At 40.6% G+C, this 17,549-nt stretch overlaps 1 protein-coding gene across 1 annotated transcript in view; it reads left to right on the top strand.

Moving 5' to 3' along the window:
• Positions 1–17,549, top strand: part of LOC122803235 (FHF complex subunit HOOK interacting protein 1B-like) — a 538,521-nt gene that overhangs the window by 369,744 nt on the left and 151,228 nt on the right. Inside the window, exon 8 of the mRNA XM_044072834.1 lies at positions 14,581–14,743. Within this exon, the coding sequence (XP_043928769.1) occupies positions 14,581–14,743 (163 nt within the window). The remainder of the gene's footprint in view (positions 1–14,580; positions 14,744–17,549) is intronic.

Here is a 17,549-nt window from a genome sequence, read left to right as displayed (position 1 = left end):
AAGGAATGCCCATTTGGACACTGTCTTCATCTCTAGCTTCATCTCAACTATCTGTCTCACTGAAAACATTGGGTCAGTTGTGCTGCGTCCTGATCTGAATCTGAACTGCACACCTCCCATCTTACTTTCTACTTCTCTCTGTATTTCTGTATCAAACAGTCTGTCCAGAACTTTCATGCATTGTAACAGGAGTTTGATACCTCTGTACTGCGTATAGTTGTTGTGAATGTCCCCTTTGTTCTTGAACACTGGCAGAATACTTATTCCCTGGTTATCTGGGATACGTCTTTCTCTCCATACTGCTATGAGTACCCTGAGGAACCAGTTCATCTCACGCAGCATCTTTTTCATGTCTGCTGTGACCTCGTTTGAGCATGCTACTTTCCCTGACTTCATTTTCCTCACTGCTGTTCTTACTTCTTCTATGGTGGGCTTCTCCTTCTCTTTTCATCATAGGCTGTGTCTGGGGTACTACAGCTTCTGTGAGGTTTTCTCATTTAGAACTGCTAGAAGTACTGCTTTTGATGTCTTGTGGGCTGGTGAAAGCTGTTAATGGCATACCTTATGAAGGGTGTATGTCTTTATCTTTCTGCTGTTGCTTTGCAGACTGATAGTTTCTTTGTGCCATTTGCTGAGTCACTTCCCAGAAGCTGGTAGAGTACCTCTGACCCCTTGTTCTTTGCTATTGCAACTCCTGTCTTTGTCTGTTAGCCAACCAGTATTCCTTTCCAGCCTGGTTCATCTTTTCTATCTCTGTTTTTCTGCACTCCTTTCTTTTAATGACTTCCTGAACTTCTGCATTCCACCATCAGCTTTCCTTATGTACCTTACATTCATACCTGGCTCGGCTGCATATCTATTTTGTAGTCCTGACACATGCTGTTTTGAGGCACTGTGATTCTTCAACTCCACCTTTTTCCTCTTCTTCCTGAGGTGCTAGAGCCCCGAGTAATTATTTGAACTTCTCTGCTTTCTCCTCAGTCAACTTCCAGGTTTTCAGCCTAGTCTCTGTTGACTTTAGATCCTTCTCTGACCACTGCTTGCAGCTGATTGTGGCAACTGGTGGTTTATGCTGTCAGCTGACTATTTCACTGGAAATGAGTTTGCATTCACTGATTCTACCCCAATGACCTTTCTTTACTTGTTGGAACTCTTCCTGAGTTGCATGTTGGCCACTGTTGTATGTGATCTTGTGACTGTCTCTCTTGTTGAAACATGTATTAGCCACCATTAATCCATTTGCCAGACAGAAGTCTAGAATGGCCTTTTTATTCTTGTTGCCCCACCTATGTGGACCCAGGCAGTCTTCGTATCCTGTTCTGTCTGTTCCAGTATGTGCATTCAGGTCACCCATTATGACCCACCAATTCATGTTGTCCTGCTTTATCTAGTAAGTCCTCCAACTGCTGTCTGAATGCCCTCTTTTCCTTACGCCCTCTTTTCCTTACTATCACAACCCTGCTGTGGGGCATAGGCAGAGATTATGAATAGTTTTGTATCCTTACACTGGAGTGTGATTGCCAAAAGTCTGTTGCTAATTCTTGCTGACGTCCATCACTGTCTTCTGAAGCCTGTACTTCACTGCAGTTCCCACCCCATCTCTAGTCTGTCCTTTTCCTTAGTAGATGACTATGGGTCCCAACCCAAGTGGCTTCGCTGAGGTGCCCTTCCATCTTGTCTTCTGGATAGGTAAGATGTCCAGCCTTTTCCTTACCATCATGTCATCCACTTCCAAACTACTCTGTCATTGAATCTACATTGAGTGTAGCAGTTCTTGTTCATGTTTGGCAGGTTCATTGGCTTTATGTCCAGATTTTGTTCAACAGAGCTCCCTCAGGTAACCTAAGCTGGGCAGCTGGACACCAGCAGTAGTTTATTAACCCAGGGCTGATGGGCTTTATGGTAGACACTTGTCCATTAGAGGCACATACATTCCTCCCACCGATTGCATAGGTCTCTGAAATAGGTAAGTGCAGGCCAGGTCCTCATTCTACTTATCACCAGTAACTACCCATGCCCATTTTGGCATTAGTCATCACAATGGATTCACCTAGAGCCAATTTTTACACCATCAAGTAGCTAGCTCTGACATGGCATGCAGTCTGTGATCTGTATTTTCCTGTCTAAAGAATACTGCACACCACAGGTAATGCCCAAAGTGCTTGGTGTATACAGCTCTTCCAACGTATAGGCACCATTTTGATTCGTTGCCACTGCCCAAAACTCCATTATTGGGTGAGTTTCAGGGGGAAGCACTTATTATGTTTTTGGGAAAAGGTAAGAAAACCAGAGAGAGACACCAAGAAAATGCATACTCCATATAAGCAATTGGTCAGTGGGCAGGATCAGAGCTTGTGCATGAGAGGCTAAGACTTCAACTGGTCTCTGATTAGTGGCTGTGTCCATTTCTTTTGTGCCATTCACAAACTTCCAAGAAGCAAAAAAATCCAAGCCGAGCAGGACTGTGGACTCTGTGCAAGTTTAATTAAAACTCCTGCTTGCCTTGCAGTTGTTGCTTCTTGGTCGTTGTTCTGCTTTAGGTTTTGTTTGCCATTCTCAAACTTCCTATCTGGCCACTTTGCTAGTTTATCTTAAAAGTTGCCATGTTCGATGCCTACAGTGCTGAAACCTTCCTAGTGGTCTGCCTTCAGCAGATCATGAGCTGTCATGAGGTATGTCCTTCACTGGCACTCTCTCTACTGGTAGGGGAGAGAGCACAGTGTGAAGCATACAAGTGGCAATTGTATGCTTCCCTGGTGGGTATCTCAGAAATACAAAGAATACCTCATTTGATACATACCTAAATCCATCTGGTCTCTAAATAGACCCATGTTCCTATCCCCATTGTGATGGTCACCACAAATGCCTCTGCCCTGAGAAGGGGGCATTTTCAGAAGCAGACATTTCAAGATGCATGGTCAAAACTGAGACCAGTGTGCATATAAATGTTTTGGAGCTGGGCCATCCTAGGTTCATAGGTGTGTACTAGGCTGATGACCACTGAGACCTTTATAAGCCTGTCCATGCAACCCAAATTTATCCCATGAGCTGTTGTGCCTTAAAGGTTATTTTAAGGGGTTTGTTAGGGCATGATTTAATGGCTGCCTGTGTCCATCACAGACATAAACATAAGTGTCAGACCAGGGGTGAATTTTCAGATTTCCCATACACTGGTCCATATTACACTTAAATAGATTTATGGAATGGCTTTACTTCACTTGGATAGGAAACCTACTTCAGAGAATGGAGATTCTCTGAGATACATACCTGTCCCTCCAACGTATCATCTTTGTGTTGCAAGCAAAGTTTAACTCCTTAGATCTAATAGTTCTGGTGCTCTTCATTTTGTAGGTATGCAAAATGTCTATCAGAGCAGGATCCAAGGACACCTTATGTGTCAGGCATAAATCACCTGTCAGAAGTCTGTAGGAACAAAGTATAGAGAGAGGGCCTTAAGGTGATATACTTAGAGTATCGTGTTTGTGAGGAACCTCTGTGGGCCTTCTAGTTGTTTAATGTGCCTGCTCAGGTATACTCAGTGATGGCTGAATACAGTGGCACAATGATTTCCTCGGACCTAGATGCTACGGTTATTGTTAAGTGACAGAGAATGATTTCCATGCAACCTTAAATGCATGTTGGTCAAAAAACAAGTTACTATCTACATGAGTCCCCAAATCCTTGATTGCTGTCTACTTTTAGGGGTGTTTTATCAATGAGATATTTTCCGTAGATGTCAGACTTCCCAAAATGTTCTATTATGTATTTCTTCTCAGTGAGTTTTAAACTGCAGCTTTGGCAGCAGTCATTTGCCTGTGTTAGACCTTTCCTGTAAGATGATAGTATCTTCGAGGTTTCTGTGATTGCTGCTAGCTTGCAATCATCTGCAAACTTGGTAATCCAGACATTGACCTTGATTTCTGAAAAAAATAGATGCCAAAGAGGAGTGGACCCAGCACAGATCCCTGGGGGACTTCACTAGTGACTGGCCACTTTGTGGAGGTGGTCTCTCCAATCATAACTTCCTAGGTCCTGTCTTTGAGCCAGCTGGCTCTCCAGTGAGTTACACAGGAACATGTGCATAATACCATGAGTTTGTTTACAGTGTCTGCGTGGGGTATTGTATGGCCATGAGTTTGTTTACAGTGTCTGCGTGGGGTATTGTATGGCCATGAGTTTGTTTACAGTGTCTGCGTGGGGTATTGTATGGCCATGAGTTTGTTTACAGTGTCTGCGTGAGGTATTGTACGGCCATGAGTTTGTTTACAGTGTCTGCGTGGGGTATTGTATGGCCATGAGTTTGTTTACAATGTCTGCGTGAGGTATTGTATGGCCATGAGTTTGTTTACAGTGTCTGTGTGGGGTATTGTATGGCCATGAGTTTGTTTACAGTGTCTTTTGTGGGGTATTGTATGGCCATGAGTTTGTTTACAGTGTCTGCGTGGGGTATTGTATGGCCATGAGTTTGTTTACAGTGTCTGCGTGGGGTATTGTATGGCCATGAGTTTGTTTACAGTGTCTGCGTGAGGTATTGTACGGCCATGAGTTTGTTTACAGTGTCTGCGTGGGGTATTGTATGGCCATGAGTTTGTTTACAATGTCTGCGTGAGGTATTGTATGGCCATGAGTTTGTTTACAGTGTCTGCGTGGGGTATTGTATGGCCATGAGTTTGTTTACAGTGTCTTTTGTGGGGTATTGTATGGCCATGAGTTTGTTTACAGTGTCTGCGTGGGGTATTGTATGGCCATGAGTTTGTTTACAGTGTCTTTGTGGGGTATTGTATGGCTAACTCTTCTTATTTCTTGAGCTTTCCCCCATTTTCATCATCATCCCTTTCCACTTTGAATTATACCTTTCTTCTTGTGCTGTGTGTACAAGCCTTAAATGTTTAGCTCTGAAATATCCCTTCAAATCAGGTGATCCTAAACCACCTTGTTCTATTGGAAGGATCAACTTATCCCACTTGACTCTTGCCCTAGTCCCCTCCCACATAACATCCTTCAACTCTTAATTACTATCCCCAACTACTTCTCTGGTTGATAAAATGTGTCTGAGCTGTGTCTAAAATTAAAGGGACTAACAACGTTTCCACTGCTTGTGTCTTGCTATCCACATCTATAAAACAGGGCTTCCAGTTTCTCAGTTTTTGTATAGTCTTTTCTTTAGACTCTTCCCACATATCCTTAGCTTCCATAACAGAATCCTTTTTAACCCGTATTCCTAAGTACTTAATTTTGTCTGGTCCCGATAAATATGGGCATTGCTAAACAAGTTAGTGTGCGGGTACATAGTTTACAGCTTATATATCATATATATATATATATATATATATATATCAGCAACAAAAAATAAAAAACAAGCACAAATCCAAATAAAACGACCAAAGTAAGGATCCAACACTGCTTTATTCACAAGTCCCTAGCGCCTCGGCTCACGCCTTCAAGGAGAATAAATACAAAGCCATTCACTCAGATATTTATATCATTCACAAATAATCAATTAAACAATTATACATAATAATTAATTAACATCTCATAAAAACACTTTCCAATTGCAATCTATATGTATACCACTAGGTGTCATTGTCCCATACTTTAATATAAAAACAGTTTCTTTATATAAAAGTTTACATTTGATTACTCCATCATTATTACCTATCTCTATATGTTGTAAAATAGTTGCCAACCAACCATCTGGTTCACTATTGTGATATTCTTTAAAGTGCATTGCAAGGGGACTTTCTTTCTTCTTATTCTTTATGTCCCTTATATGTTCTTGAAGTCTAACTTTAAAAGCACGCTTACTTTCCCCAATGTAAAAAAGTCCACATGGACATTTCAACGCATATACCACAGCTTCTGTGTTACAAAAATACCTTCCATTTGGTTTAAAATATTTTCCATTTATATATTCAAATGTTTGACTAACATATTTACAAGAAATACATTTGCCACATTTATATGTTCCCAATAATTCTATTTTTGTTTTTAAATTAATATGTGGTCTATAATATCTAGCATGTACTAACATGTCTTTTAAATTTCTACCTCTTTTATAAGAGAATATTATATTTTCAGGAAGTATTTCTGATAAATCTTTATATTTAAATAAAAAAGGTCAATACTTTTGTATGGCCTGTTTTACTTGTTCTGCTATTAAATCATACATTAGAACCATATATATTTTTTCTGTTTTTTTGATTTTTGTTTAGAACACAAATATTGTCTTCCTTTTCTTTCTTTGTCTATCTTTTTGTAAAGACAATTTCACTTCTTCTATTTCATAACCTCTATTAATAAATAACTGAAAAGTTTTTTCTAATTCTATTTCCACATCTCTATTATTGTTACATAATCTCATCACCCTTGTAAATTCACCGTATGGTAAAGATTTAATAAGATGTGATGGGTGATAACTATGTCCATCAAGAAAATTTAAATCATTTTCAAATTTTCGATATATTTTAGTAACAATATTGCCATTACCTTTCCCTTCCAATGTTAGATCCAAAAAATTCACTCTATCTCCTAACTGAAAATCATCAAATTTCAAACCATATTGATTTTTCTGCAAATTCTCCTTAAACTCATGTATTTCTGATCTTCCCCCTTTACATATAAAAATCAGATCATCAATATAACGAAAATAATTTATTACATAATTTTTAAAAAAACCCATGTGATATAAAAACTCTAACTCAAATTAATTCATCAAAACATTAGCATACATAGGGGCAAAACTTGCCCCCATAGCTGTACCCTTCAATTGATGGAACAACTGGTTATCAAAATAGAAGTAATTATTCTTTAAACAAAATTCCATTAGTTCCATAATATAGAAGGACTCTGGACTATCCCCTAATAATTTATTCAAAGCCCTTAGGCCATATTCATGTTTGATGCTTGTATATAGGCTTTTCACATCAGCTGTGAACCAATACATATCTTGAGTCCATACAATCGATGATATTTTTTCCAAAAATTCAAAACTATCTTTTATATAAGATTTTTGCTTTATAACGTAAGGGTATAGGTAGCTATGAAGAAAAATACCCATATTGTGTAGGAAATAATTACAAGCTGATACAATGGGACGTCCCGGAGGATGGGCAACATTTTTATGTATTTTTGGTAGGCAGTAAAATAATGCCACTTCACAATTAGACATTTTAAACTTCTTAGTAACATCATCCTTTGTGAAATAGCCCAATCGTAACCCTTTTTGTAATGTATCATCAAACCGTTTTACTGCTTGTTCATACATTTTTATGTCACATTTACTATAAGTTTCAGTATCATTAAGATGTTCTAAACACATTTGAACATATTGAGTATAGTGCATAAGAACTACCTTGTTGCCCTTATTGGCTGGTTTTATTACCAATTCTTGGTTATTAACTAAAGCTTGCAAAGCCTTCCATTCTAATTTACTCAGATTATATACAATATTTTCCTTATTCTTATCATAGTCAGCAAATATTAAATCTATAGCAAATTGAATCATAGCTGTAAAATTTCTTATGCCCTCATTTGTAAACGGTGGAATAAACTTACTTCTGACTTCTACTTTTGAAGTATCTAACTTGCTATACGCATTATTATCAGCCATTGCGTCTAAATCGGAAAGACAAGAATGAAAGCTGTCGTCAAATTCATCAGAAGAAGCAGCATCATCTTTTTTTTTATAAAACAAATTATCCTGTCTACTACCAAAGAAAGAGATTAAATGTAGCTTACGTATGAAACGATATACATCACTTTTAGTGACATATGCTCGTGGTAACACTGTCGGAATATATTTCAGACCACGATTTAGTACAGAAAATGTTGCATCATCTAAACTAATACCACACAAGTTAACAACATATGTACTATCTTGCTGGTATAAAGTCACATTAATTCTTTCTTGTACGTTTGTACCTTCTCGTTGTAGACAAGGCATATTGTCTCTGTCCATTCTCGATTTCATCTTCATTTTCTCTATACCTCTCTCCTTCTGCGAAACCAGTACGTTTATTCCCACGAAAGGACTGCTGGAAGGAACGAGGATTTTGCGCTGCTGGAAGCACAGGAAAGTCTCCACCTTCACCCGGTTCACTTTCCCATTCAGTGGAAGCATCCGAATACGCATACAAGCCTCCATTGCGTGTTTGTCTCTCCTGGTCTGCGAAACTTACGCCCTGACGTCGTTTCCTGTTGTTCGTTGGTCTGGAAAAGGCAGAATCACCAGCATAATCCTTGATGTCACGATTTAATTGATGTTTTTTGATATTAAGAAGTTCTTTTTCTAGCTCTATCAATTTATTCTGTATATCTTGGAGACATTGTTCCATACGGGTAGAGCCTATGGCCCCCGATAATGTCTCACATGTATGAGAGATATCAGTTTTTAATTTATTTTGCTTAATTTTATCACGTTCCACCAAGATACTTATCCATTCAATAGAACAGCGATGGGCAGCTGTAACCCATCGCTTATGGAACATTTTATCTGTCTCATCTTGTAAGTCAAATGGTGTTGTTGGATTTTTGTAGGCTCTTAAGCCTCTTGGTGCGATATCCAATTCTAGATATCTCTGCAAGCTCAAACAATTCAAATGTACTGCTAATTCTTTAGCCATTAACTTATCAAGTTTATCAAATATCTCTTTCATATCTGTAGAAAGAGAATTGCTTACTCTTTGTCCAATATGCAAAAAGGGATTGTGAATAAAGCAGTGTTGGATATTTACATAGTTTACAGCTCTTGCATTTAGTTTATCTTAATTCATTTTGTGTCCCAAAAAGACTTGAAACTGTCTCAGAATCTTCCATAGCATTGAAAATAACCCTTTCTGGTTTTATCAGGTACAAAACAATATCGTCTGTAAATAAAGCCAACTTTTTTTGACTACCATACCAATTATATCCTTGAATTTGTGTGTCCCTTATTTTTGTTTGACAAATAGTTCTAAATGTAACGCAAATAAAGGGGCAAGAGGACACCCCTGCCTGGTTCCTCTGTTCAAATAGGATTTATCAGAGGGGAATCGCCCCCACGCACACACTCTAACCTTCGCCTCCAATACCTCATGTATCCTCCTAATTAACCATCTAATGATGTCAGTCATCACCTAATCTTTGACTGCGGGCTCAGTTCTGAGCCCTGGAACTGACTCTGCCATTATTCCAGCTCGTACCTTCCAAAAACTCTTGAGCTAACCTCTACACATATTGCTCCTCACCAAATTACCTCATATCTCCCTTGCTACGTCATAGTGCCAGATGCATTCAACCAACCTCTCGAGCCTTGGACTTTAACTGTAAGTTACTTTTTTCCAGTTGAATTTCTGTTTCTTTCTAAACTCTTCATCTACCTGCATCTCTCGTTCCCTTTAGATGTGTGTGTGTGTGTGTGTGTGTGTGTGTGTGTGTGTGTGTGTGTGTGTGTGTGTGTGTGTGTGTGTGTGTGTGTGTGTGTGCGCCCGTACGCGGGCGTGTGTGTGTTCTCTCTTTCTGTCTTCTACCATTAGGTACTCTAAGGTACCATTGTTGGTACTCCCCCTTACTTTCAGGTTGTCTGTTTTACCATTGTTGGTAATTCCTCTTCCTTCTCTACCCCAAAAAAAAAAGAAAGAAAATCTCTCTTTCTATTTGTGTGTGTGTGTGTGTGTGTGTGTGTGTGTGTGTGTGTGTGTGTGTGTGTGTGTGTGTGTGTGTGGTATTTGCGTGTGTCAGGAGGTCTTAGCTTCTACAATGGCCAACAAATCCCCTAAAGGCACCTCCAGTTTTAAGAGGTGCCAAAAGTGTGACAGAAAAATGCCAAATTCAGGTGGATACAGCTTCTGTGTCTTATTGTCTTAGTGCTGTCCATCTTCAAGAAGATTGCGCCATCTGTCATAGTTTTCCATTAGAAACCTGACAGAGCGTAAAAATAAGCTCCTTCTCAAAGGACTTCGTAGATCTGAGTTTGAAGAGGCTATCTCTGGTCCCAAAATTGAAGCCAGCTCTTCCTCTTCCTCGTTGTCTTCCTCAAAACTGAAAAAGTGAACTCATTTGGTTCCAGCAGTATCTTTGGAACCACCTTCTAAATTGGTCAAGTCTCCCACAGTGCTGACTGTCTCCTCGACACCGGCAGGAAAGGATAATCTTTCATCAACACATTCATCTGCAGCTCAGGTTTCGGTGCAGACACCTGTTGCTTCGACACCAGCTGAATTCTCAGTACCGAAGGAGTCACAACTGATAATTCTACCAAGGACATCTTATTCTCCCTTGGTTGACCCATTTGTGGACTGTCCTCAGAGTCCATTTTTGGAGAGAGAGCCACCAAGATCACGATTGGCGTCTCGTATTTGGTCCACTAAGAACCTGTCCAAGTCAGACATTGAGAGTGGTCAACCAGCTCCTGACGGCAAGGAGATTGCCTCAATCTTTGGTTCCTAGCCAGGTTGGCTCTGGATCCTAGGCTTCTACACCAATGCAAATTCCTCCTTTGACTCCAGCTGAGTTTTCAGAGTCCCTGGTATCGACCATCCCATCTTCGACTGTTTTGGTGCCTGCCAGAGCTCCTTCTCCAGCACCAATAGATGTTCTTCGTGTTTCACTGTTGCAGTCATCACATTTGATTTATCCTGCCAGGAGTAGCCCTCAGTCAGCCCAAATACCAGAGGCTTAGTATTTCTGCGTCGGTTGCTGTCACTCTAGGACTGACATCAGGTCGTCGGTGGTATAAAATCAGGCAGCCGATGCCATAACATCAGTCTTTCTTGCCGAAGAGCCTAAAGCAGAAGCAGTTCGCATGAGTGCTGGCCGGCCGCTATTTGAGGTTTCATTTCCAAACTGAGGTTGAAGTCTTCTAAAGCCAAGTATCCCGTTGGGGATCCTTTTTTCTTGCTCTAACCGATGTCAGAAGAAGTTAACAATTGTCTCGCCTGTGGAAAGCAAGTACCACACTGAGACTTCCATTCTTACTGCGTCACCTGTTTAGGCCCAGACCATGACGTTCCCCCACTGTTGCTTTTGTGCTTTGTTCAACGCCAGAACTATATGTCATCAGGCCCTTACTGTAGCTAGATATTTTCGCTCTCAGTCCTTGAATTGCGACATGGCTTTGGTAAGCCATCTGACTGCCAATCTTCAAAAAAAAACATAAGGCTAAAGACAGACCGCACATGTCCAAAACTGCCGAAGATGCTTCCTTTAAGCTAGTCACCAGTTCTTCAGTCCTCATTGAGGGGCTTTCACAGCCCCTGATGCCCACTTCTGTGGATTCACGGGCTGCTACCAAGACCCTTTCGGAGTCCAGTATGCTGCAAGACTCTTCAACTAAGGATCCTCTACCTTGGATGGGTCCAGAGCCGCTGAGCAGGCACCAGCTTCCAAGGAAGTACTTTGCACTACTGATACTCGACACAGACCAACTATTTCTTTTGTGTCTTCAGTTCTTTCTAAAACTACAGAGTTTCTAAGGCCCAGGGTACGAACCACACCCAAAAAAACGACGACCCAGGCTCAGGTACCTGCTTCCTTGCCTCAATCTCAAATGCTTAAAATGGCGGAAGACCTTATTATGCTTATTATGGGAAGCTAGGCTACCCCTTCCAAAAGAAAAATAGACTTATTCCCAGTAGTTTTATCTGAACAGGATTCTGATGACTTTGATGCATCTGAATATGAAGATATGCAACCCCTCTCTGCTTATGAGGATTCTGATGCAGAGGAATCCATTCCTTCTGCCTCTCCACCTGAGGATTTTTCATTTGGGGAAAGCCTTAATACATTAAGGGAGCATTTCCAATGGGAATGTCAAGACTATCCTCAGTCAAAAGCGAGACTCAGGGAATTCTTAGATTTTTCACAGCACAGACCTTTGGCCATTCCTGCTGTCCTGGATGTTGTAGATGATGTTTTTATGGAATCCAGTTTGACTCCTGACACTTTCTGCTCCCAGGAAACCTGACAGGTATTACAGAGTCCCTGACTCACAAATTTCTTTTCAAAAATCCTACTGCTGACCCAGAAGCCATCTCTCAAGAACCTAAAGGTATTAAAGCAACTTCAGCTAAGAATCCCACCCCCTCAGATAGGGATTCTTGAGCTTTAGACAGATGGGGTAAGAAAGTATATACCTTTGCTACTCTTACTATTAGAGCATTAACTTGTCAGCTCCATATGCTGAATTATCAGCAGCATACCATGGAACTCCTCAAACAAATAATGTCTTCCTTTCCTGCTCATGCAGAAAATAAAGAATTACAAGAGCTAATGCATTCTGCAAATAAAGTAACTGAGCACACCTTGCAATGTGGCTTTGATGCCCTAGAAGAATCTTGCAATCACTGGTTCTGTCCTTAGAAGCCATGCTTGGCTTAAGGAACAGACCTTGCCAGACCATGCCAAATCCAAATTATTGGATGCACCATTGAACAAAAACAACTTATTTGGCACCAAGGCAGAAGAGGTCTTAAAATAGATGGAAGAAAAAGCTAAATCTATGCAGACAGACTTCTTACAGGTCCTGCCTCCGAGGTTCAGTAGGCACTGGTCCTTGCCTGCCTCCTCCAGGCGAGCTCAGCCCAGACCCAGGGGAAGCAGACCCCCGCCCCCCCAGACAGCAGCCCCAGGGAATGCAGAGATCTAAGCAATGGAGTTCCTCCTCTTCAAAAACAGGAAGTGCAAAGCCACCCCATTATGGTAAGAACTCACAATGACTTTACACCTCCACCCCTTACCTCTGCCCACCTGCTTGTGCCCCTAGGAGGAAAACTCTCTTTCCATGCAAGCAACTGAGCCACTATTACCAGTGACCGATGGGTACTCAACATAGTGTCCCAGAGATGCAAATTTTATTTCCACACTCCGCCAACCCCAAAAGGGTTCCCAGATCTTCCTCCAAACCAGTGGGCAGAGGCCAAAAAGCAAGTCCTTTCTCTGCTCTCCATGAGGGCAGTACAGCATGTTCCTGCAGGACAGATAGGCCAAGGTTTCTACTCCAGAGTCTTCCTGGTACACAGAAAAGAGAGGGCACATGGCTCCCCATCCTCTATCAATCCATTCTAAACACCTTTCTGGGGATACCAAAATTCAAAATGCTCACCCTCCAGCAACTTCTACCAGTGTTTTCCAGGGATGCTTGGTTAGCCACCTTAGACCTAAAAGAGGCCTATCTACACATCCCAATCAGAGAATCATGCAGGAAATACCTTTGTTTCAGGGCAGGATCTATGCACTTTCACTTCTCTGTGCTTCCCTTTGGCTTATCCACTACTCCCAGAGTTTTCACAAAATGCCTGGCTCCCACCATTGCTTTTTGCAGACAAAGAAATATTCAAATTTACCCGTACTTAGACAATTGCCTGATTCAGGCAGACCGTCAGGAAAGGCTGTTACAGCACCTGACTTTTGTAAAGAACCTACTGACCTCCCTGAGGTAAATTATCAATGAAAAAAAATCAAAACTAGACCCCACACAAAAAGTAAGAAATAATAATAAGAAATACAAAGTCTCTTGTATTCTGGCCGGTCAAGGGCTACCCTGGCGGGGGATAACCCAAATGTGATGACTGCAACAGTGAATACACTCAAACATCTACATTTTTGGCAAGTGTACACAACTGTACTTTTCTTTTTTCTCCTTCTGGATGCATATGTTCCTCCTAATTCCTTGGACTGTTATTCCTCCTAGGGCATTTCAGTTTTGAGATATGTATGTCCATATGTGTTTTACATCTATCTATTGTGTTCCTGTCGTTTTATTGGCAATAAATCGTATTTTCCAGCAAGGACTGAGTTGCCTTCCTCCTCTGGTGCTTTTGGTATTAAATGTCCATATGTCATCTTTATGCCTTGCATCTTGAGCGGGGAGCATACATGTTAACCAAGACATCTATAAAATCATAAGGCTTTGGTATACTGGCCGGATATTGGGGTACCGTTGGCAGTGAATCTCTTTGGTAACCAATACTGCAACACTGAAGAGAAGGACATCTCCTGTTACGTTAAGATTGTATGCAACTGTGCTTTCAATTTGTAAGGAATTTATATCTAGTATCCATATGGTACCTACTGTTAAAAGATAGGTGAGTAGATCAGAGACTTTCTAATAAAAGAGGACTTCATCCAGGGTGCATTACCCAAGTGTTTGGTTTTATTTTTTTGCTTTGGAGAAAATGTATTTAAAAGGCATTGTCTGTGGGAGTAAAGCAAAATATAGATGATCACAGAATGCTGCAGTACCAAGAAAATCTAATAGAAACACATCCAGACCTGTAGGTTTAATCTGTTATAGCTCTTAAAGGAATAATAATATTAAAAAAAAATGAATGAGATTTAGTTTCTTTGGTTGTGTAATATATCAAGTTCATCAGTTTCCCCAGGCTTCCTGTCTCGGGTGCTTTACAGTAGTTTCTACTGGTTTTTGTTTTTTTTGTGTTTGTGTGGCTCTGTTTTGTTATGTCATTCACTCAAGGGCATGTACCTGTGGGCTCAACAGTTTGCTTTCTTCATTTATCAGGACGTAGGGCTTTTTGTATGCCTTGCAAGCCGTATTTTACTGCTGTGTTTGGATTAAGCATTTTCCCGTCAATTTTTCTCTTACAGGTCCTGGGTACTGTAAAGAACAAAATTGAAGCTTTTGCTGCTAACCAGGAAGATTTTCCTGCTTTGCTCTTCAAAGCCAAGAAGTATTTAATAGCTCGAGGGAAGCTGGATTGGGCAGATTCACCGACTTCTGTTCCAGCTTTACGGAGATCAGAGACTCTAGGTATGTATACTGGCTGATCATTAAAGAACTTGTGTAATCCATTTAAAGAAATTGTGTAATCCATCTGCCTTTGTCATTTTAAGACTGTTGAGAAGATCAGTGCAATTTCATACAGATTTCTTGGCAAACCAACCTGTTAGCACAGGCAAAGAGTTCATGTCTGTTACACTTATGTCCCGAGTTCAAGTACTGTACCTGGAGTCAGGGGACTTGCCATGGAGATTTTTTGTAGAAGTGGTCAGCTCACCTCTTGGAGGGTGAATGAGTGTAACTTCTGCACTAGGAATTTCCACTGCTGGAGGCCATAGGACTTAACTCGAAGTATACTAGGGGTAGTGTAGTGGCTGTATTAGTGAAAGCATGTAATGGCCTTTACAGACTGAGAGCAAAGCAGAGAACTGAATAGTTCTCATTCATGTAGACTTGGTGCTTGTTTTTTTCTTCAGTAATAGTGATATGGAAAGCATTTCTGGAATCCACTGGAAGCTTGATATGAGATCTGGCTGCAAAACATGAGAGTAACAATAAAAAGGAGCGCAGATGATCAGAAGTGATCCACTGCACTAGGTGCTCTGTCCCAATCTTAGTTTATATTTTTATTAACCAGGTAACTAGGAAAAAAACAGGTGTAAATGTCTTTTTTAGTGATGACACAGGGGTACTGGTCTGGTTAAGTGACTTATGCAGAGTTGTGTAGTTTGCAAGTGGAACTGCTGAAATTGAGAAACATTCACCAGTTCCAGACTCGCTGTCCTGCCCACAACTACACGACCATCCAGAATTTTCAATGCCTCCCCATTTAGTTCATTTTGTTTCATCATACTCTGTTATGAGGCAAGACTTGTAGCCTTAACCTCCTGGTGTACTTTGATAGTTTAATGCAGTCTTGCATGAAACCAAACATTGATTTTCATTACATTCTTTAGGACTCCTTTTTTTAAACTTTAGCTTATTTAAAGGGGCAGGTGATTAGTAATTGGTAAGTAATAATATACTGACATATTAGTCAGCCCGTTCTTTGGGAGCTGAAGTATGGAGGATAATTGTGGAGGGTCAAAATCTCAGTGAAAAGGATCAAGGTTGTGAGGGGTGACTAATATCTGATGAGAGGGAGAAGTTGGGAGACAGCAAAATGTCGTAAGTCATAGAATACTACGTAATAACATAAGGAACCTGGAGAAAAGTTGACCAGTTGTCCTGCTGATGAAGCAGGATGTAGACTTAAAATACAGTCAAGATAATGAAAGATTCAAGTTTCCCAGTTGCCGTAGTTACAAAAACATGGTATTACAATGTTGGTGGATGTAATGATATTGTCAGGTGGGGCTGGATTAGTTGCATCGTATATTTGATTCAGTAGTGTGTGATAGAGAAATTAGAAGTATTTTTACATGATTAGCTGTGAGAGTCAAACTGGTGGATGGGGGACATTGTGGTTGCTGGTTTTATTCAGTCATCCATTGCTCAGAGGAAGTAATGAGGGTCTTGGGTGCAAAAATCAAGTTTATCAAATGGGAGTGATGATAAAGCAATGTGTCTGTTTACTTGTTCTGCCTCAAAGGTGGCAAATCAAGAGTTGTGGAAGTTACTGTTAATGAAGAGCTAATGCACAGTCAGGCAGACGTTTGGGGGTTGGAAGGACTACTAGATGGTCTGCATATGAGTGCTGAAAAGACAGGAGAGCTGTGCTGATGGTGACAGAGCTACTGTGTGATATATTCAGTGGAGTAGATGTAACTGGTTTTGATTAAGCATGGTTTGGTACAGATACTCATTGCTGGACTTAATCTTACTGTTGTTTTGATTCTGACATTGCTCCATTTTGTTCAAGCTGATGTGTAATTGGCCTGCCCACTGGTACTTTCACATGTAGCAAAAAAGGTTACATTGAGTATTCCAAACTTATATTTTCTGTGAAAGAAATGTTTTATTTTTTTGTTTGTGTTCCCCATCATAGTTGTCAGTAGGCTTTACATGTCAGCAAAATCTTCCGCTTGTTCTTGCAGCCCTTAGCATACAGTGCAGGTGTAGTTGTGGGAGACGAGCATCACCTCTGTACACCCATACTAGTTAAGGTTGGCCCAAAGTACAGTCTGTTCCTTCTGCATGGTGTTTTAATTATTTGATCACAAGAAAAGGAAATGATTTTTCAGATGCTTTTGTTAGAATGAAGTCTGAGAGATGGAATAGAAAAGAACATAAAACAGTGTCCACAATTTCTGATTCATCCTGTTTCCTTGATGAGACTTGGCAAAACCATTTGAGAGCAAAGTTGTGATTGGTTAGACTGCAGCAGAATTCAGGTAAGTCCCTTTTTAAATCTTTTAAATTTGCTGTAGGTTTGTAGCATCAGAAGGTTGGGAAAGGTTGATCTGCAGTGAAACCCTCTTGTCTACAACTCGAGAGATAAGAGCAAACCACTAAAACAAATGGAAGTTTTCCCCCTATCCACTTTTCCTATTCATTACCACAGTAAGCAAGATTCAGGCTTTAGAAGACAGACACCAGAACTGGCCTAGTTAAGACCTCTGTCACTTGTAACATCCTCTGTGAGATGTCACCCATTTCTGAGTTAGTGATATGACCTTTTACCTCTTGGTGGTTAGAGGTGAGGTGGGCCAGTGCATCTTTCTAGCAGGTCCCTCTAACAACTGACTCCACTACTTCCTGTGTCCAAACCATTGATAGCTTGAAGGTGGCCACACACATTCTTCTTGGCAGAATTCGAAGGTGCAGGTTCTGGCTTCAGTTTGATTAGTATAGCTTTAAATAACATCCATGTTTGTCTTTACAAAAGTTAGCAACA

Source organism: Protopterus annectens, chromosome 5.part1 (assembly GCF_019279795.1).
Source record: "Protopterus annectens isolate FY-2018-M chromosome 5.part1, PAN1.0, whole genome shotgun sequence".
Lineage (NCBI taxonomy): Eukaryota > Metazoa > Chordata > Ceratodontiformes > Protopteridae > Protopterus > Protopterus annectens.
This window is presented reverse-complemented; position numbering and strand designations above follow the sequence as displayed.